Genomic DNA, 23,154 nt, shown 5'->3' with positions numbered 1-23,154 from the left:
GATGAGATTAGTCCCCTTATAAGAAGAGGAAGACAGTATATACACTGAGGAAAGGCCATGCAAGCACATGGCAAGAAGGTGGCCATCTGCAAGCCAGAAAGAGAGGCCTCCCCAGACACCAAATCTGTCAGCACCTTGATCTTAGACTTTCCGGCCCCCAGAACTAGGAGAAATAGAGTCTGTTGGTTTAAGCCACATGAGTCTATGGTATTTCGTTATAGCAGCTCAAACTGGTGACAACATTGAGTAAACTACATTTGTATATAATCTGAGAAGATTTTTCCAGGAGGATTATAATTATAAAAGAACATAGTTGTCAAGAATTAAGACCTTCATTCTGAGCAGAATCTAAACTCTTTTCATGCAAGAGATTTTTATCCTCAGGTCCTGTCCAGTTTCTTATGATTGATCTGATATTTGAAGATGGATGTGATAACTGTGCCCCTGCTGAGGAGAAACCTAGAATCTCTAAAAAGAAAAGTAGTGGAATCTGGCATCAGATGGTCCCAGGTCCTGTCCCAACTCTACTAACTGCTTGCACAGAGCCCCTCAAGGCATCACTTAACCACTCTGAGCCTCAATTATTCATCTATCAAAAGGAGATAAGGACAAAACTGTATCCAGATAAATTTCAATGAGCTGCTGTGTTAGAAAAAACTTCTGAAACTATCATGCAAATGTTAATTGGTATTATTAGTGAAGAAACCTTTTCCAAAAGACCTCAAGCATAGTGCTGAGCACTCTTAGGATTTCAAAAAGTTACTTTGAAAATTGGAGCTCTTGTCTCCCACTCAATCTCTCTACTCCTAGAACTTTTGGCTTCTGTTAAACATCTGGTCAGACTTAAAACAGCACGTTAGAAGGGGAATTAGTCATTTCACACAAAGTCTTAGTTAATTATCTACCACAGAGGTAAATAAATAAGGCTTTGTTGTTTCGTTTTTGGTTTGTGGTCCTTTCGTTTTGAATTTTTTAGAGATGGAGCCTTGCTACATTGTGGAGGCTAAACTCCAGTTCCTGGGCTCAAATGATCCTCCTATCTCACACTCTCAAGTAGCTTGTACTATTGGTGCATGTCACAATGCCTGGCAGGACTAGTTACTTAAATAATCAATTCATCTGAATCTTGACCAGAGATATGCAGGCATTTTTTTCCAGCCATGTCTTCCAGGTTTCCAAGCAGCATTTATCTTTACCTAGCTGTGCTACACGCGGTTGTGCAGGTTGTGCACTGCACACACAGGAGGGTGACATCACATAGCCTGATGTCCTCTAGAGTTTTGCAGAACAGACCTACCTAGCTCTACACGGCAGCCTGGTTTGGCCAAATACTTTCCTCTGTTACTCAGGCACCTATCTTCCAAGAAATAGCCCATAGATATACAGTCTTCACCTTCCAGATTCCCTACTAATTGAGCTTTGGAAATGTTGTTTATCCTAAACTTTCTGTCTCTTATTATCAGTTAATAGATGATTAGTAGGGCTGGTTTTATAGACAGGCATGTAGCCTGTGCAGAAACATCAGGCCCTGGACTTGGTTTAATGCTTTGTTGTCTCCATCTTGAAACTTTTTTTTTTTTTTTTTTTTTTTTGAGATGGAGTCTTGCTCTGTTGCCCAGGCTAGAGTGCAGTGGCACGATCTTGGCTCACAGCAACCTCTGCCTCCCAGGTTCAAGTGATTTTTCTGCCTGAGCCTCCTGAGTAGCTGGGATTGCAGGCGCCCGCCACCATGCCTGGCTAATTTTTGTACTTTTAGTAGAGACAGGGTTTCACCATGTTGGTCAGGGTGGTCTCAAACTCCTGACCTCATGATCCGCTCGCCTCAGCCTCCCAAAGTGCTGGGATTACAGGCATGAGCCGCCGCGCCCAGCCAAAATTCTTAATAACGTTTTGAACAAAGAGCCTGCCTTGTCATTTTGCACTGGGCCCTGAAAATTATGTAGCCAGTCCCAGTGATTAAAGTAAATAAAATTCAAAAGCTTATCAAATTGTATCCAGATATGAGAAGGCTTATAAAGAAATTGTCAGCAGGGATCCTTATATTAAGACCTGCAATAACCTGCACAGGTGGCCCACATCAGAATCATTTGGAGAGTTTGTAATGTATGGAGATTCCTGGGCCCACATGCTGGAGATTCTGATTCGGTAGGTGTGCATCTCTGATGTGTGTGTGTGTGTGTGGTTTTTGTGTGTGTGTGTAAATGTCACATGTAATCTCAGCATGCAGCCATGTCAGGAAATTATTGCTTTGGGACACGCTACATCTTACCAAGAAGTGGAATCAGAAGGAGTCAATTTCAGTGAAAGCCCTAAGTTGTCCTTCAAGTGTTCACTGAGATTAGGGTATCTCTTTGCTCTGCTCTGCTATCGAAATTCCTTTCCCAGGAGCCTAAGAAAAAGACTTTAAACCCTAAACACGGGAGAAATGACTTTTAAAAGTCAAGGGTCTTTAAATCAGATGGTGTTAAAATCTAAGATTAAAAAGGTAGGAGTTTTTTTTGCGTTTTTACCCCCTCCTCCTATCACCAGAGGATTTTTTAGTGACTGGAGAGGGTGTTTCAAAATACCCCTGAAATGGTCACAACTTCAGAAAAGAGAATATGGGAATAGGAAAGTAAAATGAGATTGTCTGGTACATGAATACCACTCTGGAAAATTCCATGGATGGCAGGATGTTCCAGGTACACATTTTAAGCAATAACTCAGCAGAGTCAGATTGTTCAGTGTAACAAAACTGACCTTAGCTGCATAGTTGTCAGTTTTTCTGGAAGGTTCCCAGCTCCCGCAAGATGGCAGCTGGCTCTCCTCCCTGAGGTCAGAAAGAGCTCCTCCCCCACTGCCCTAGGACTCACAGACCCCTTCACAAAAGACACAAACTCTGCATGGTCAAAGCAAATCACACAAGTTTCTATTTTCAAGTTTCTCTGTTTTATTGTGTTTGATTTTTTCTATTTTTTTCCTGAGACAGAGTCTCACTCTGTCACCCAGGCCACAGTGCAGTGGCATAATGTCAGTTCACTGCAACCTTCACCTCTCGGTTCAAGCAATTCCCCGCCTCAGCTTCCCGAGTAGCTGGGATTACATGTGTGTGCCACCATGCCCAGCTAATTTTTGTATTTTTAGTAGAAACGGGGTTTCACCATGTTGGCCACGCTGGTCTCAAACTCCTGACCTCATGATCCACCCACCTTGGCCTCCAAAAGTGCTGGGATTACAGGCGTGAGCCACCGCACCCATCCTATTGTGTTTGATTTTTGTTTGATTTTTTGTTTCTCTTTTTGTGGTGGGGCAGGAAGCGGAGTGGACCGTTTTCTATTTGTAATCAAGATAAGTAAATCAGGCAAACCACCATTTTATTCTAAAGATCTGTTTTGAGAGAGCCATAGTCAGTTTCCCCACTCTAAGGAGGAAATCATTCCTATATACTGGAAAACTTTTCATAATTTTTTCAGGATGCAAAACAAATTCATTCACTCAAGTTTATTCAAGGGTGGCTGATGTCAGGAGAATTGTGTACAGGAGTTCACTGTGTATCAGTCTGACACTGAACCAGTCTCTCTCTAACCCATGGCAAGGACTGAGAAGTGGAGGAAACCACACTAAGAGGATACCCCTCAGGCCATCCTTTCACGAGTTTAACTCTCAAAAACAGGCAGGGAGCTGGAAACATGTCTGCAAGGCATCTTACAGAACCCATGCATCATTACAGGGGATTACTGAGACGTGGGGGTGGAGGAGCAGGGACAGAAACCTCTCCTCAGCCCGTCTAAACCCTCTCCCACCACTACAGCCATCCCCCTTCAGGGCAGATGAGCTCTCAAGCCTCCTTCCCCAGAGCCTTACAGAATTTTTCAGACCCTTTGTCTATTTTTGAGAGTTCAACTTATGATAGGATGACCAAGGAGTCTCCTTTTGCTACAACTTCCTGCACTTCTCAGCCTATGACATGGGTTAACTCGAGACTGGTTCAATATTACACTGAAGCCCGGTGGGCTCAAAGCTTCTACTTCACAGGCCTCTCATGTACAGCCGAATGTTCCTTCACCTGGGAATGTTCTGAAGAGCACTGTTGCTATCTTAAGGGAATATTCTTTGAATTTAATGGTTGCCAAGAGCAGCAATCTTAGAAGTGCGGTGCCAGCTCTCCTCAGAGGCTGTCTTCAAAGGTCAAAGGGACCCTCAGGAACTGACTCTCCAAAGTGCTAAGGAACCACGCTGGGCTCGTACATCAAAGGGAAAAAACCACATCCAGACTCCCTTCTGGGAGGCTACAGTCTAGACTGTCTTATACGCTCTTTGTTATCCATTAAAATAAGTAGTAAAATGTCAACACATAAAACAAAATATTCACAAAAAGAAATAAAATTCGGTAGAGTTGCATATTCTGACAGACTTTTCAAAACCATTAGGTCCATGTAGCAACTAGAGAGGTGGCTGGAGAAGGGTTCTTTAGAATCCAGGAGAGATGTTAGGTACACAGTGAACAGGAGTAAGAAACGGGCTGGGAAACAGGGGATTTGCTAATGGTCTTTATTCAGAAAAACAGAATCCACTGGTGCTTATACCCTCCTGAGCTAAAGGCTGGAGACATTGGGTCTGGAGTAAAGGAAATGTAATCCTAGGCCCCTACATGATTCGAGAATAACCCATCACCACAGCTACGTAAACAACAGCTAGCGGGTTTCAGCTCTCCACATCAACTCGCTGACAGCCTCAGAAGACTTGCCGATATCGGCAGAACCACATCAATGTGAAAGATTCTGGCAACAGTGAGAGGAGAGGAGGGAACGAGGAGGAGGAGTCAGGGGTATTAAGATAGAGAGTGGATGAAAAGGAAAATTGTGATGAAAATGTATAGAATGGAAAAATGGCTTACTGCTTTATTATTTAAACTTACAATAATGATCAACAGTAATTTTAGAAAATACAAAAAACAACCAAAGGAAGGGAAGGGCCAGGCGCGGTGGCTCACGCCCGTAATCCCAGCACTTTGGGAGGCCAAGGCGGGCGGATTACGAGGTCAGGACATCGAGACCATCCTGGCAAACATGGTGAAACCCCATCTCTACTAAAAAAATACAAAAAAATTAGCCAGGCATGGTGGCGGGTGCCTGTAGTCCCAGCTACTCGGGAGGCTGAAGCAGGAGAATGGTGTGAACCCGGGAGGCGGAGCTTGCAGTGAGCCCAGATCAGGCCACTGCACTCCAGGCTGGGCAACAGAGTGAGGGGAAAAAGAGGAGGGGAAGGAGGTGATCAGAGAGTATCGTAGTAGTGTAAGTCAAACCTTTATCATAGTGGGAAATCAATAAACAGGACCTAATTTTTTTTAATGAAGTAATTTTTTGAGTTGTGAAGACAGAACAACCAAAAAAAAAAAAAAAAAATCAAAGGAGTTTTCTCCAGGCAGTGGAACTGATGTCAGAGAAGGGCTGGGGGGAAACGACTGCTTTTTATAAAATCTCCAGTATTACATCATGGTTTCTATGCATGTGCATGAGACAGTGACAAGGTATAGAAACTCTGAGACTTGGCTGGGCGCGATGGCTCACACATGTAATCCCAGCACTTTGGGAGGCTGACGTGGGCAGATCACGAGGTCAGAAATTCAAGACCAGCCTGGCCAACATGGTGAAACCCCATCTCTACTAAAAATACAAAAATTAGCCAGGTGTGGTGGTGTGCGCCTGTAATCACAGCAACTCAGGAGGCTGAGGCAGAAAATTTGCTTGAACCCAGGAGGTGGAGGTTATAGTGAGCCTAGATCGCACCACTGCACTGCAGCTTGGGCAACAGAGCAAGACTCTGTCTCAGGAAAAAAAAAAAAAAAAAAGAAAGAAATTATGAGACCTTACCAGCTATGTGATTTTCGGCAACTTTATCTAACTTTCCCATGCCACAGTGTCCTCATTTATAAAACAGGACTGGTAATAATGTACTAATGCCTACTTCATACGGTTGGAAAAATGACATTGGATGATACAACTACAGCACTAGTGCAATGCCTGACCAACAGTAGGTTCTCAATGAAGGTTGGCGATAAATCATAAATCATAATATTTGTTTATTATTATTATCATCACTTGGAGAGTTGCTTTTAGTCACTTAATACATCATCATAAGCTCCACCAATATAGATCTAGGTATCTCTCTTGAACAGCTGCATTAAAGTCTATAGAGTGGATTGTCATAATTATTCAGCCTTCAGACTATGAAGGTTCAAACAAGCTTCTTACCTAAATCTCACAGTTTCTCAACCTCAGCTCTACTTACATTTTGGGTCAAATTATTCTTTGTTGTGGAGGGCTGTCCTGTGTACTGTAGGGTGTTTAGCAGCATCCCTGGCCTTGACTCACAGGGTATACCACCACACCCAAGTTCTAGCAACCAGAATTGTCTCCAGACATTGCCAAATGTCCCCTGGAGGACAGGGGGAGATAGAATTGCCCCAAATTGAGAACATGCCTCAAATCCATCCTAAAGACTTCAGGGACTACTCACCTACAGCCAGGTTTCTTCTCCTGAGAAAACTTTCTTAATCTAGTTACAGGCAGACATAAAATACTACAGTCTGCATTTCATGTCACCCACCTGAAAGCAAGGGTCAGAGACACAGTTTTGCTGCGCCCTCAGTCTAAGATACACTTTATAAGAGTTTGGAAAAGAAACAAGAGATATGATTCAAGGAATTAATAACACTAACCCCTCCAATCAAATAAACTACTTGAGGCTGGGCACAGTGGCTCATGCCTGTAACCCCAAACTTGGGGAGGCCGAGGCAGGACTTCAAGCTATGACTTCAAGACCAGCCTGGCCAACACGGTGAAACCTCATCTCTACTAAAAATACAAAAAACCAGTCAGGCATGGTGGTGGGCACCTGTAATCCCAGCTACTTGGGAGGCTGAGGCAGGAGAATCTCTGGAACATGGGAGGCGGAGGCTGCAGTGAGCTGAGATCATGCCACTGCACTCCAGCCTGGGTGACAGAGTGAGACTCCATCTCAAAAATAAATAAAAATAAATAAACTGATGGAAAAAATATCGAGCTGATATCATTCATGCTCTTGCCTTTTGCAATCTCAGTTGATCATAATCTTATTAAATGAGATTAACAGATATAATTTCAGTAGGGCCAGAAATAATGCTTGTTCTTCCATAAATTGTCTTCCTACCCAAGGCCAACAGCCTTGCCATTATGTGTCAAATAACTCAGAAGGAACAGACTCCATGAGGCCCAGTTCCATAACTAGGTGAGGACAAAGCCCAAAATCCACATCTAAATAACACTAGCTCAGAGTTGATCTTCATATAGCTGGGAAGGAGACGGCTAATAAATGCAAGTAGAATCTCCTAATTATAAATAGCATTTTAACTTAGAGTTCTGTTTAGCAAAATTATTTCCATGTCCTTGGGGATGGCTTATAATAATGGTGCTTTGCCAATGTGGTTTCAGAAAATTATATTAAATGAAAAATCCTGTAGAACAGATGTGCTCACAAGTCCCTGTCCACATAACAGCCAAACTGCTTAATGAAAACACCGCTATGGTTCAGAATTGTGCTTTCTACTGTTACAGTATTGTTATATTAGCATCTCAGAAGAGTAAAGAAGGTTGGAAAGGAATGAGAGAGAGGAAATTACCAGGACTAGGGGTCAGGGATGGAATACCTCCAAGGCAAGTACCTCAACATGATACAGAATAAAAGGAAGATGATAAAAGACGTGCTGTTTTTTTAAGAAATCGCAAAACCAGGACATAGAAATGAAATGCCTGCTTTATTTAGATAAACTAAATCAAGTAAATAGCACTACCTCTGCGCTCTGTATATATTGAACACACGTACATTTCCAATTACATATAATTGGAATGTAACAAAGCTATTTCCAACTCCCTCAAATTCATTAAAATGAGATTTTACCTGTGTTCAAGAGCTGTTTCTTACTCAAATCATCCTTGTACCAGGTTACTCCAGGGACCACTTTGTTTGTTCTCAAAAGTTATACATGAAATTCTATGTGATTCTTCCACATCCATTTGCAGTGACTGTTTGGTCATCTTTGGAATAACTGATAAATGTTCATATTTTGTCTCCAGAGCAAGCAGGAACAACCCCATTTGAGGGTTTGCAGCAAAGACACTCCTAGATGGCATTTCTCTTTGCTGTGTGTGTGTTTACATCTAACAGAAATCACTCAGCATGACCTTGCCGCCAAAGAACTTTACTTCCAAATAACACACAGCCCAAAACTTATGCTGCTGTGGTTTGAATGTTTGTCCTCTCCAACACTCAAGCTGAAACTTAATCCTCAATGTAACAGACTTAACAGATGGGCCCTTTAAAAGGGGACAAGGTCATGAGGGCTTTGCCTTCATGAATGGATGAATACACTTATGGATTAATGGATTAATTGATTAACAGATTATTATCAAGGGAGGAGGTTTGCTATCATAAAAGTGGGTCTGTTATAAAAACCAGTTTGGCCATCATTCACGCGCCTCCTTGCCGTCAATTCCCGGCACCACCTCAGGATTCTGCAGAGAGTCCCCAACAGCAAGAAAGTTCTCACCAGATGTGGACCCTAGACTTTGGACTTCCCAGCCTCCAGAACTGTATGAAATAATTTTTTTTTTTTTTTTTTTTGTCATATGATCCTTCATTGAAATATTTTCCTTTGTGCTTAACTGGCTGGGCATTCCACAGCACCACTGTTGATGTCATCTATGATGTCATGAGGGTGGCGGCCATCCCCAGTCCCCAGGATCTCTTTAATGGTTCCAGAGAGTTCTCTGGCTAAGGATCGGTGCCGCATCTGTTGAGCAATGTTGACGATCTCATCAAAAGTGATATTCCCACTGTGTTTAATGTTTTTCTGTTTCTTTCCGTCTCTTGGTGGTTCCTTGAGGGCTTTGATGATCAGGGCAGAGGCAGAAGGCACCACCTCAATCTGGGCCTGTCTGTTCTGAATGGTCAGTTTCACTGTAATCTTCAGGCCCTTCCAGTCACCCGCTGCCTTGGCAATGTCATCACCAACGTTTTCTGGAGACAGACCCAGGGGGCCGATCTTGGGGGCCAGCACAGAAGTGGCACCGACCTCGCCTCCGGTGCACCTCAGGTATATGACTTTGATCTCATTGGGGTCGAACTTCGGCGGCATGGTGGAGGCGGCTGGCGTCGGATGAACCCGGATTTGGGACGACCGAAGAAAGTTGCACCTTCGCCTCCTCCGAGCTGAAAGCCGAGAGCTAAAATTATTTCTTTATAAATTATCCAGTCTCAGGTATTCAGTAATAATAACAGAAAACAGACTAAGACACATGTCTACCCCATTTGTCTTTTTTTTTTTCTTTTTTTTTTTTTTTTTTTTGAGATGGAGTCTCACTCTGTCACCCAGGCTGGAGTGCAATGATGCGATCCTAGCTCACTGCAACCTCCACCTCCCAGGTTCAAGTGATTCTCCTGTCTCAGCCTCCAGAGTAGGTGGGATTACAGGCTCACGCCACCATGCCTGGCCAATTTTTTGTATTTTAGTAGAGACAGGGTTTCACCGTGTTATCCAGGCTGGTCTCCAACTCTTGAGCTCAGGCGATCCACCCACCTCGGCCTCCCAAAGCGCTAAGATTACAGGCGTGAGCCACTGTGCCCAGCCTACTCCATCCATCTTGAAACTGCAAATAAGGACAATTTATCCCATTAAAAATAAAGTAATTTTAAAGAAAGCCAATAATTTAATTTTAGAGAATAACAGAGTAGTCTAGTAAAAATAAAGGTTAACCTTGAAAATAATATTGGCAGTTTTAAAGGACACAAAGCTGAAGGATAAAATTTCAGTTTATTTTTTAATGTTAAACCTGGCTAAGAACTACCAAAAGTGTTGAGGTTTTTATATAATAGCATGCCTCTCCTCCTAGAGATATCACCACACACATTTTTCACTTGAACAGATGAGTTTTTATCTTAAAAAATAGAAGTTTAGATCAAAGCTGGGAAAATGCTTCTCATTAGAAAGAATATAAAACAAATATTTTAATAAAATCTATCCCCTAAGACATTTCTGAGGTGATGCTGACACTGCATGCCTCAGTGTAAATTAAAACGAATATATCCATTTTCACAGATCTCTGAAACCATCTTTGATAGCAGTTACACTGTTAGTTGCTTTCCAGCTCTTGCTGAAAATATAAATAGTGAACGTCTTATCTGAATTTGCTGATGCAGATAGTAATAGAGATCTTTTACATTTAAACAGAGAGGTACAGCTAGATTTGTCTTCTCCACTGGCTTTATTAAAAGAGATTAATATATGTATTATCCTTTCACAATTTCCAATGCACATACATTATCTCATTTAATCTTTCCAACCAGCCTGTGAGTTTGGTAATATTATCATCATTTTTAGTGAAGTAATTAGATGCTGGAGAAGGAATGAATGTTTGCCAAATATTAATCAACTCAAAAGAGGTACAGAAGAATTCAGTAGAACCAACCAGCTTTTAGACAGTATATCTTGTCTTCCTCACATAAATGAATGAGTTACCCCCCACCAACAAGTACACACTCATACACATAAGATACAGCTTGTTTCAAAAACTTAAAACAACTGGTGATTTATCTGAGAAATTCTTCATAGACTTGAAAGCTTTGATAACCAATTTTCTCCTTATTGCCTGTAGTCTTTGTTTGATTACTTAGTGACTTCCAAGTTAAATTGAAAGTGAAACACGCCCGGGCGCGGCGGCTCACGCCTGTAATCCCAGCACTTTGGGAGGCCGAGGCAGGCGGATCACGAGGTCAGGAGATCGAGAGCATCCTGGCTAACACGGTGAAACCCCGTATCTACTAAAAATACAAAAAATTAGCCGGGCGTGGTGGCGGCGCCTGTAGTCCCAGCTACTCGGGAGGCTGAGGCAGGAGAATGGCGTGAACCCGGGAGGCGGAGCTTGCAGTGAGCCGAGATCGCGCCCCTGCACTCCAGCCTGGGCGACAGAGTGAGATTCTGACTCAAAAAAAAAAAAAAAAAAAAAAAAAAAAAGAGAAAGTGAAACACTCTGATGCTTGGGGGCCTGCTGGGTTCTCCAAGGACAACATAGTGACGCCATCCCCCAATGAACCCCACCCACTTCAATAGCATTTTTTATTTTTAACTCAAATAATACACACACAAAGTCCTAAAGTCTTTCCTAACTCCAGTGTCAACTAATCAAGCAAATAAAACTTCTTTAATTTTCATTTTTGAAATGTTTTAGAAGACTTCCTGTGATTTTCAATCTGCCTGCTAAAATTATGTTACTCAAGAATTTTTTAAAACTATGTATTGACTTAAAAAAAAAAAGTTACTTAGCATTTTCCCAACCCTCTCACTTCCAATACTGTTTCATGGACAGATTTCTCAACGAAAACAGCCTACTAAATTATCTAGACCTTGTGAAGAATATTCAAACAGAAAGACACACAGTGGGCTTCATAGGGTATGTAACTAAATTAACTTGGAAACTAGCATTAAAGTTGAGTGTGCACACGCTGGAACTAGACTGCCTGAGTTCTCATCTCAGCCTTACTATTTTTACTAACACTAAGAATTTGGGGCACATTATTTAAAGTTTCTGTGCTTCAGTTTCCTTATCCGCAAAATGGGCATGGTAATAATGGTTCTTATCTCATTGGTTTACTGTGAGAATTAAGGGAGTCACTCAAGGTAAAGGTACTTTGAAAAGCAGCAGGCACAAAGAAAGTGCTATAGAAATACAATATTGACCATTATTACTGCTATCATTATAGCAACGCAAACAATCTCCCTCCTGATCCTTCAAAGAAAAAAATATTAAAGCAGTTTCATGATAAACACACACTCATTTTTTCCCAGGCTGGAGTGCAGTGGCCGGATCTCTGCTCACTGCAAGCTGCGCCTCCCGAGTTTATGCCATTCTCCTGCCTCAGCCTTACCGTGGCTGGCTCAAGCCTATAATCCCAGCACTTTGGGAGGCCAAGGCGGGCGGATCACGAGGTCAGGAGATCGAGACCATCCTGGCTAACACAGTGAAACCCCGTCTCTACTAAAAATACAAAAAACTAGCTGGGCGAGGTGGCGGGCGCCTGTAGTCCCTGCCTTCTTTCTAAGATTTTAGGTCAGGGCTTAGCAAACTGCTGCTAGTGGGCCAAATCCAGCCCACTATCTTTTTGTACGACCAGCCATCTAAGAGTGGCTTTTACATTTTTAAATGATTGAGAATAAAAAACGAAAAGAAGACGACTATTGCATGACATCTGAAAATTATATGAAATGTAAGTTTCCCTAAATAAAAGATAACTGGAACCCGACCAGCTTATTCGTTTACGTGGTGTCTGAGGCTGCTTTTGTGCGATGAGGCAGACTGAGCAGTTGTGAGACCTCATGGCTCACAAAGCTTAAAACATGTACTATCTGGTCTTTACATGAAAAGTGGCCAACCCATATTTTGTTGGTGATTGGTGTGAGCATTGCAAACTTTAGAATGTTTCTATACTTTAGAAACAGTCACTTTCCAGTGAATGAAGGGAGGTGCAGATGGATCCTGAAAGGAAAAATTCAGATTCAGGAAAATCACAAGATAAAACTCAAGTACTTAGGATTGTTCCTTCTGAAGCATTCTAGGAAAAGTATGGTGATGAAGTCCATTAAAAGTATGTGCTAAACTAAACTGTGTATATACTATGAGATTTGATTATTCATAGTAACCAAAAATACTCCGCATTCACAGCATAGATGCTCAGTTTTATGATGAAACTTTTGTGCAGCAGCTGAAAATGTATAGGGCTTCATTTCAATCCCCTGCACGGCCAGCTTTACCACTTTCTTTTCTTTCATTTTTTAATGCATTGCATAGTTTTTAAAGTCAAATTTTGAACCTGAAAAATCAAAGATTAGCTATGAAATAAGTTTACCTACCCTACCCACTTTCCCATTTGTCTCTGGGATTCTTCTCATTTTTTCTGGGTAGAATCAGTTCTTTCTTTTCTCAATAGCCATAATCTCATACTTAGTCTTCTCCCACAGTTATTTTATGGCACTTTATTATGGAAATATTCATATTTAGAATTTTTTTCATTGTCATGGCCTTCCTACTAGTGTCTTCAATTTTCCTCATCACCGACGAAATCTTTTCTTATACTTTGGTGAGGCCAAGTTGAAGAAGAATAAAACAGAAAGTTCTGTTCATGTCTGTAGTTCTTTTCTTGCTTAAGCATTTTCCTTTTTTATTATTTTAATAGAATTGCTTTTCCTAATAATATGGTTTCCCTTATAAGTTCATGCAACAACAACAGCTCTGGGGATATTACAGTTAAGTGAGCACTAGGATTCAGGAGTCCTGTGGAAAGTCACCAAAAGTCCATCAGCTCCCGTTCTTCGTCTGTGAAATGGAAATATCCAAAGAGATGGCTCTACATTTCTATGTAACTCTGAGTTTCTAAGGTTTTTGCTTTATTCACAATTCTTGTAGTTATTGGGTCTTTCCATCGATAATAGTTTCTAACATTGGATCAAACCATTTATTTCTAATTCTCCACAACTCTGTATTCTTTTTTTTTCTCTCTCTCTTTCAACGTGTTTTTTTTAATTATTTTTTATTATTATACTTTAAGTTCTGGGGTACATGTGCATGATGTGCAGGTCTGTTACATATGTATACTTGTGCCATGTTACTGTGCTGCACCCATCAACTCGTCAGCACCCATCAACTCGTCATTTACATCAGGTATAACTCCCAATGCAATCCCTCCCCCCTCCCCCCTCCCCATGATAGGCCCCGGTGTGTGATGTTCCCCTTCCCGAGTCCAAGTGATCTCATTGTTCAGTTCCCACCTATGAGTGAGAACATGCGGTGTTTGGTTTTCTGTTCTTGTGATAGTTTGCTAAGAATGATGGTTTCCAGCTGCATCCATGTCCCTACAAAGGACACAAACTCATCCTTTTTTATGGCTGTATAGTATTCCATGGTGTATATGTGCCACATTTTCTTAATCCAGTCTGTCACTGATGGACATTTGGGTTGATTCCAAGTCTTTGCTATTGTGAATAGTGCCGCAATAAACATACGTGTGCATGTGTCTTTATAGCAGCATGATTTATAATCCTTTGGGTATATACCCAGTAATGGGATGGCTGGGTCATATGGTACATCTAGTTCTAGATCCTTGAGGAATCGCCATACTGTTTTCCATAATGGTTGAACTAGTTTACAATCCCACCAACAGTGTAAAAGTGTTCCTATTTCTCCACATCCTCTCCAGCACCTGTTGTTTCCTGACTTTTTAATGATCGCCATTCTAACTGGTGTGAGATGGTATCTCATTATGGTTTTGATTTGCATTTCTCTGATGGCCAGTGATGATGAGCATTTTTTCATGTGTCTGTTGGCTGTATGAATGTCTTCTTTTGAGAAATGTCTGTTCATATGCTTTGCCCACTTTTTGATGGGGTTGTTTATTTTTTTCTTGTAAATTTGTTTGAGTTCCTTGTAGGTTCTGGATATTAGCCCTTTGTCAGATGAGTAGATTGCAAAAATTTTCTCCCATTCTGTAGGTTGCCTGTTCACTCTGATGGTAGTTTCTTTTGCTGTGCAGAAGCTCTTTAGTTTAATGAGATCCCATTTGTCAATTTTGGCTTTTGCTGCCGTTGCTTTTGGTGTTTTAGACATGAAGTCTTTGCCCATGCCTATGTCCTGAATGGTACTACCTAGGTTTTCCTCTAGGGTTTTTATGGTATTAGGTCTAACATTTAAGTCTCTAATCCATCTTGAATTAATTTTCGTATAAGGAGTAAGGAAAGGATCCAGTTTCAGCTTTCTACTTATGGCTAGCCAATTTTCCCAGCACCATCTATTAAATAGGGAATCCTTTCCCCATTTCTTGTTTCTCTCAGGTTTGTAATCATGAATGAACTTCCATTCACAATTGCTTCAAAGAGAATAAAATACCTAGGAATCCAACTTACAAGGGATGTAAAGGACCTCTTCAAGGAGAACTACAAACCACTGCTCAGTGAAATCAAAGAGGACACAAACAAATGGAAGAACATACCATGCTCATGGATAGGAAGAATCAACATCGTGAAAATGGCCATACTGCCCAAGGTTATTTATAGATTTAATGCCATCCCCATCAAGCTACCAACGAGTTTCTTCACAGAATTGGAAAAAACTGCTTTAAAGTTCATATGGAACCAAAAAAGAGCCTGCATCTCCAAGACAATCCTAAGTCAAAAGAACAAAGCTGGAGGCATCACGCTACCTGACTTCAAACTATACTACAAGGCTACAGTAACCAAAACAGCATGGTACTGGTACCAAAACAGAGATATAGACCAATGGAACAGAACAGAGTCCTCAGAAATAATACCACACATCTACAGCCATCTGATCTTTCACAACTCTGTATTCTATACAATAATTCTAAATTCTAAATCATTAAATCACTTTCTAATTCTCTACTTTACTATGAGCTTGTGATTCAGATTCATCCAGCTGTGTTTGCAGCTCTGTTTAGCAGGACCAGCAGTTGAATGTGAGACCCTAGGGAGGTGAGCCCCAGGCATATGCAAACCCATTAGGGCTGCTAAAAACACCACTTCCCTTGCAGGAAGAGTGGGAGTTATTGAAAGCCCAGGACTTTTTTTGTCCAATGCATACAAGGGCAAGTAGAGTAACAACATTTAAAATTACAACAGTAATATAAAAATCATGCTCTTTTTTAAATTCAAATTTTAAAGGATTAGATATAAGAGACAAAATTACCCATTCCATCCTCTTAAAATAAGACCACTCCCTTAGGCAATCAGAGTATCCTTCTAGAACTTTCTTTATGCATTCATGTGAATAAATACAGATTTATAGCTACAGATACAGATGTAGGTATCTTTTCACACTTACAAACATTAATTTATATGACACATATTACTCTGAAACTCTGAAACTTGTAACTTTTTTACTTAATGTTACATCTTGGAGTTCCTTTCCTTTCAGTACCTATAGATCTACTGGATTCTTTTTATTTCATTTTTTTTTATTGGATTCTTTTTATTGGTTTCATTCATACCAATTTCTAATGATGGACATATAAGTTATTTCCAATTTATTTAATCTGACAAATAAATAATTTTATATGTTTTTCTTTGTGCATATATGTAAATGTTCTGTGTGACAGAAAACCTAGGTTAAAGGAAATCGGTATTTTAAATTCAGGTGAAAATTGCCAAATCCCTTCAAGCATTATTTGCTACTTTACATTCCCATCAATAACATGTAACAAATGTTCACTTTTCCACACCATTTCTAACATAAATATTATTTTTGCTAGCCCAATGGATGAAAAATGCTCATTTTTTGTTATTTTAATTTGCATTTTTTGGTTAAGTTAGCTTACTAATTTTTCACATTCACATGGACTGTGAATAGATTTTTCCTTATCACTGTCCATTTTTCTATTGGGTAATTTGTTTTATTGACTGGAGGATGCCTTATATATTATAGAAATTAATCTTTTGTTTATTACTTATATTGTTTTTCTCATTATGCTACCTATATTTTAACTTTGCTTATGGGCAAGTTTAAAAATTTTAAACTGTATATCTTTATAGTATCTGTGTTCTGTGTCTTAATTAGGAAACTCTTCGCCACTGGAAGGTTATTAAAATGTCCTGCATGTTCTTCTTATATTTATAGGGTGTTTTTATGTCTTTAAACCATATGGAATTTATTTTTGTATATGGTATAAAGTATAGAATAATTTTTTCAAACATTATTGTCCATGCATCATTTATGAAACTGTCCATTCATAAATGCTTAATTACAAAAGACACATTATTCTGTGGATTCTCAATTCTATCCCATTTATTTAGTTTTCCATTTCCGTGCCACACAAAACCACACTGCTGTGGAAAGTTCCCTCTCTTTTCTTTCTTTCCTTTTTTTTTTTTTTTTTTTTTTGTGAGACAGAGTCTCACTCTGTCGCCCAGGCTGGACTGCAGTGGCGCGATCTCAGGTCACTGCAAGCTCTGCCTCCCGGGTTCAGGCCATTCTCCTGCCTCAGCCTCCCGAGTAGCTGGGACTACAGGTGCCCACCACCACGCCTGGCTAATTTTTTGTATTTTTAGTAGAGACGGGGTTTCACCGTGTTAGCCAGGATGGTCTCGATCTCCTGACCTCGTGATCCACCTGCCTCGGCCTCCCAAAGTGCCAAGATTACAGGCATGAGACACCACGCCCGGCCCAAAGCATATTTTTACTTGAAGAAAAATCTAAAAAAAAAAAAATGTTATTGGAATTACACTGAATTTATAAATTAGGAAGAAATTACCAGTTTACAGTTCTGTCTTCCCATCCAGAAATACTGTGTATTATTCATCACTTCTTTTATGTTTTTCAATACAGTGTTCTAATTTTCCTTGTAAGCTTCTTAGTCTCTGAGGTTTATCCTTAGGCATTTCAGTGTTTCTGAGGTTCTGCACTTATTCCTAGGCATTTTGATGTTTTTATTATTATGAATAACATCTATTTTTATGAGGTACTCTTAGATAGCAGTAAATTTGTGATCTCAATGTTTGGTCTTACATTCGGGCAATTCAATGAATTATCATATTAGTTCTAAAAGCTTTTTAGTTTGCCTTTGCTTTTCTAGGTAGAAAATCATGCCAACTAGAGATGATTGTGGTTTTATCACTTCCATTTCAATGTTTGTACACTATTTCTCCCATCATATTTCATTGGCTGGTATCTGCAGTACAATCAGGAGTAATAATAGAGCTCTTGATTTTAATTAATATGCTCCCAGTGTTTCACTGTTACATAAGATGTTTGCTCTTTTGGCAGATACCTTTTATCTAAGTTTAAGAGGCTATTTCTTCCTAGTTTTTACCAGGAATATCTGTTGAATTTTTATAAATTGCTTTTTCTGTACCTGGCAAGATAATCATGTAATTTTTCTCTTTTTCTTTAACAAACTGAAAAATGCTAATAGGTTTCATAGTATAGAAACATGCTTCATTTCTGAAATAACTACTCAGTCCTGATGTGCTATTCCTTTTGATCATCACTAGGTTTCCTTGGCAAATATTTTCCTTTGAATTTTTGAATTTATTTGTGTAAATAAAGTTAGCCTGTGGTTTTCTTTTTTAGGCTGAATTTGTTCAGTTTGGAAATCAAAATTAAAATCATCAAAGAACAAACAAACAAGCAAAAAATATTTGTGAAAAATTTACAGAAGACTCTGGTTTAAAGTTTCTGTTCCTATGGGAGTCTAATCCTGTAACACTGACAAGAAAACTATAGGAAACTGAGATTTTATATACCTGTAATTTGCTGTTGCAAATTATAGGTGTAACCCAGATATTAAATAGGTGATATTGGCAAGGAACAATCAAAACCAACTTTATTGTTTTCTCCCCCTGCTAGTCAAGGCCATTTTGTGTTGCTGATTCTCTCTGCCTGTGGATAAAATCTTGTCTTGCTCTTGGTAAACTCTTGTATGAAACCCCATAGGACATCCCTTCACTCTATGGTTACTAAGTGCCCTCTATTCACTTACACTCCTAAGGGTAGTTTCATTTCAGTAATTAAATATAACATCCTGTGTAACAGTCAAACTCCAGACTTTATTTCAAAGTGAGAGGAGGAAGGGCCTCTGCCCTGAATACCTCACCCTCCCAGCTGTGGCTTCCAATTCCTCTAGGACCAGAGCCAAAGAGGAGAGAAGAGGTAAGGAGACAGGAAAGAACTCACTTGAGGGGCATCTCTGTGATCTAGCTTTGGTTCTTGCTGGTGTTTAATGACAACGCTGCTGTAGGATGCTTTCCATCTTCTTTGGACAACATCTCCAAGCTGGGGGTCCCTCACCTGTAGTTCCCTTGATGAATATAAATGTATTTTGCTTAGAGCTTAGAATTCCTTCTTCGGTCCTGGCGTCTAGTGGCACACCTCCAACCCCACTCTGTTGATATTTTCTTGCTCCTCCTGGAAGCCCTGCTGGCAGGATCTAAAACAACCCCAAGCTGCTGCCTTGACATGTGGCCTTCATCTGGCCCCCAGGTGACAGAAACGTCTGACCCACCATCAGACGGAGGACACCAGACCCAAACCCAGCCCTGTCCTCAGCTGCCACAGCTGGTCCAGCCAGCCTCTCACCTGTGAAGATTGCTTTTGTAGGCATATGTTATTCATCACAGGGTTCACAGCTCCAGCTGTGCAAATAAGCCCCTTAAAGCCACCTCTCTTACCCTGAGAAAAGTGAATCATTTTTAGGTTAGGGGGTGAGGAGTGGGCAAGAGAAGTCTGGAGCTTGGATGAAAAATGAAACTCAAAGCCCAAGTTTTCCCAAACCAATCCTCTCTCCAAACTCCAGGTTCTTCTCTCAGACTCCCCGACCTCTTTTATGGCCTTGTGTAGGAGGTCAGCTAAGGGCCACAAAACAGGATTTTGGCCACCTCCTTTGCCAGTTCCGGGGACTTTGGAGTCCCCAGTCTTGCGCTTTGGAATATGGGAGTCGCTGAGGCACTATCTTGGAATTATCAACCAAAAATGAGATAGGAAAGAGTATTCGGGAGAGGTAGACTATTTATCCCACACATTTAAATTTACCTTTGAATTATTTACCTTCAGATGAATATCCAAAAGAAAACTGGTTTTCTCACTCACAGTGTCTCGAGTCCCTCAACGCTTAAAATCTTCACTCTGGGAAATAAATTATACAATAACTTAAGTGTGTTCTTAAGCCAAGCCAACAGACCAAACATCTTTGATGTGTGGCTAGAAGCTGGGCCATGATGAATCTGAATTTCATTTTTATTTTCAGTCTATGGGCTTCACTCCTTTTGATCCACCCTTCATAAAGCTATAGGCAAACGTATCACCGATTTTGTTCTTATAAAGTACACATACATTCACACACCCTCATATTCATCTTGTACTAGAGATGGCAACCTATAAAAGATGACACAGCAGTGACTCAAGAGTTTGAGCAGCTACCTCACCCCTTTATAAAGGTCTTCATCCAAAATCCTCCCTGGGAAGCCTCGTTGAGGTTCAAGGCCACTAGGCAAGCAGGCATCTGTCTCTCCGCAAATGCTAGCAGATCATCATCCCAGGAGAATCCCAACTGAGAGGAGAAAGGAAAATAAAGAAAAGAATTGTTTTAATGAATAAACAAACGTGGAATGTAGTCCAGGGTCCTGGGTCTCTGCATGAGCATGGGACAGAGAAGCTAACAATTGTGAATCAGGAGGAACCAGGTCACAAGAGGCACTCGTGTCCCTCTAGGCCACCACCTAAGCATCTCTAAATGTAGTAATGTGAGAAAAGTAATTCCTAAAATTCTGGGATTCTAATTAGTGTCGACGTGATTATGTTTCTTTCTTTCTTTCTTTTTTTTTTTTTTAGACAAAGTCTTGCTCTGTAGCCCAGGCTGGAGTGCAGTGGTGTGATCTCAGCTCACCACAACCTCTGCCTCCCAGGTTCAAGTGATTCTCCTGCCTCAGCCTCCAGAGTAGTTGGGATTACAGGCACGCACCACTGCACCCAGCTAATTTTTTGTACTCTTAGTAGAGATGGGGTTTCACCATGTTGGCAAGGCTGGTCTTGAACTCCCAACCTCAGGTAATCCACCCGCCTTGGCCTCCCAAAGTGCTAGGATTACAGGTGTGAGCCACCACGCCTGGCCGATTATGTTTCTTTTGCATTGATTTTCTTGGGGCATCAGTTCTAACTAGGATTCCTCAGGGAAACATTCCATAATGGGTCTCCACAGGAGGGATAGACAAACTAACAGACCCTCGTGTAAGCCAGGCTGCCACCTGTTTTTGTACCACTCGTGAGCTAAGAATAATTTTTAAAAGGTTGGAAAAGATCAAAAGAAAAATATTTTATAACCTATGAAAATTATATGAAATTCAAAATTGAGCTTCTATAAATACAGTTTTATTGGAACCCAGCCCTGCTTATTTGTTTGTGTCACCCTGGCTACTTTCACACTACAATGGCAGAGTAGAGTAATTGCAACTGAGTGTGCATACAGCACACAAGGCCTAGAATATTTACTCTGTGGCCCTTTACAGAAAACTGCTCCACAATCATGAAGAAGGCCATGGAAAAGGAGGTGACATCAGTAGGAAGAGGTAGTCTGGGTCCAGTTCACTCCCTAGAACAATGGTGGGTGTCTCCCAAGTAGCACTGGTATTTCTGCCTTCTACTAAAAAAAAAAAGAAATTTTTTTTAATGGAGTCTCGCTCTGTTGCCCAGGCTGGAGTGCAATGGTGCAGTCTTGGCTCACTGCAACCTCCACCTCCTGGGTTCAAGCGATTCTCCTGCCTCAGCTTCCTGAGTAGCTGGGACTACAGGCACCCGCCACCATGCCTGGTTAATTTTTGTATTTTTAGTACAGACAAGGTTTCACCATGTTGGTCAGGCTGGTCTCCAACTGTGGACCTCGTGATACACCCACCTTGGCCTCCCAAAGTGCTGCAATTACAGGCATGAGCCACTGCACCCGGCCTAAAAAATTTTTAAACCCAAAACCACTGAGGCCCAGAACAGGTATCTTTTGGGATTCTAGAAGAGTAAAATGGGGTGGGAGGGGAAGTAGAAAGAAAGAAAAAAAAAAAAAAAAAAAAGACCATGGCAGTCAAGTCAGGGGTTTCTCACATACAAATGATCTAAAAAGTTTCCGAGCTCCTGGTGAAGCCAAATGATCTGGGCTTCATTCCAGGTCCAAGATGCCCCAATTTCCTATTTTTGTTCCCTTTCAGGCCTCAGATTTCAAAACGTTACTGTTATCCTATTTAGGGTCACTATGAAAATAGCTTAGAAGTCAACCTTAGAATTTCAGTTCTGAGATATCGGAGACTTTTGTACTAGGAACCTAAAACCTTTAAAAGATGTTTGTTTTATTACTTCCAAATGCCTACTTCCAAAGTTTTGCCAGGAACATGTAAGCCAGAGAGGAGCTCATATCTGTGGGTTGACTAAAATCCCATAAAAGCTATTAGAGTATAAACTTCCAGTGAAACTGTAAGTTTCCCCAATTAAATCAATAATCCCTGGAGTGGAAAGCATGCTAGCTTTAGCTGTCCTCAAACTGCCTCGTACCTAGTAAGATGCCATTGTAAATACTTGCTGAATAAATGTTCAAATGTTCTATGGATTCAGAATTTGCTGCTTGTTACATACTGCAACTGTGTGTTAATTATTGACATAATTCTGGGTATTTAATATATTTTCATGTGATCATATTAACTTACATAAGTATTTGCATGCACACATCACTATGCCATACATAAGGAATTCTATATACACAAATGTAAGATAGCAGATCTGCCCTGACAGTGTATCTGCCCCTACAGACCATTCCAGAGATTTTGTCACATGGACCAAGATGATATTCATTCACGAAATGAGAATCTGCTATATGAAATGAGCATTGTGCAAACATTTCCCAAATGCCAAGTAAACATAACCCCTCTTGTAAATATCCATGAAGAAGAAAGCAAATTCCTAGGAAAGCAACACAGACAACTTTCGACTGTTGAATCTGGGAGAATATTTGGGAGTAAGACAAACCAAAGAACCCTTTTCCTAAGTAATAGCAAAAACATTCTTTGGATAACTCTCCACTAGAAGTTATTGTTTTCCCTCATAAAGCTGAGAATATTTATAGAATTTCTCTCATTACAGCATGAATTCACAAGTAATTACATCAGGAATATGTAAAAGAGATATTAGCAGAACCAGTCAAAACAAGAATTTGGAGCAAGTTTCTACCATCAGCACTTACATGGAATGCACAATTAGCCATTAAGAGCATAAAGCATTAGAATAATAGAAACACAGTGGCTAAAGCTTTGAGTGCTTCAGACACTTGACTTGGAATATATACGGTAGCTGACACAAAGTCTCATTCTCAAGTTGTAAGAAAACTTTCTTCTACGATTAAAAAGAGGTACTGGGCAAAATAGTTTCGACTAACCTTTGTAGTCAATGTCCTGGGCCCAGAACAGGAGTGCTGTGCAGGGTCCTTGATTCCATGTAAAGGAAACCAACTTTGGTGACTTGAAGGCAAAATGCAATTTATCAGAAGGATGTAGGGTAGATGACAAGATTCAGGCAAAGGCTAGTCAACCAAGCAGAGAAAAGCAGA

The 23,154-nt window shown here is 40.5% G+C and overlaps 1 protein-coding gene and 1 long non-coding RNA gene across 2 annotated transcripts; both read right to left on the bottom strand.

Annotated features, from left to right (window-relative positions):
* Window positions 1-8,607: 8,607 nt before the first annotated feature.
* LOC119621494 (large ribosomal subunit protein uL11-like) lies at window positions 8,608-18,873 on the bottom strand. The gene is made up of 2 exons (XM_037990868.2): window positions 18,750-18,873; window positions 8,608-9,228 (listed from the first exon to the last, which is right to left on the bottom strand). Exon 2 carries the CDS (start codon window positions 9,152-9,154, stop codon window positions 8,678-8,680), a length of 477 nt encoding a protein of 158 aa, XP_037846796.1. The 5' UTR covers window positions 9,155-9,228; window positions 18,750-18,873; the 3' UTR covers window positions 8,608-8,677.
* A 356-nt stretch (window positions 18,874-19,229) lies between these two features.
* On the bottom strand, window positions 19,230-23,132 carry LOC103217239 (uncharacterized). Its single transcript, XR_005238068.2, has 3 exons — window positions 22,984-23,132; window positions 19,997-20,121; window positions 19,230-19,697 (listed from the first exon to the last, which is right to left on the bottom strand). It is a non-coding gene; the product is annotated as an uncharacterized lncRNA (long non-coding RNA).
* Between the last annotated feature and the right edge of the window lie 22 nt (window positions 23,133-23,154).

Source organism: Chlorocebus sabaeus, chromosome 2 (assembly GCF_047675955.1).
Source record: "Chlorocebus sabaeus isolate Y175 chromosome 2, mChlSab1.0.hap1, whole genome shotgun sequence".
Lineage (NCBI taxonomy): Eukaryota > Metazoa > Chordata > Mammalia > Primates > Cercopithecidae > Chlorocebus > Chlorocebus sabaeus.
Note: the sequence above shows the minus strand (reverse complement) of the source record. Positions and strands in the feature narration are given on the sequence as shown.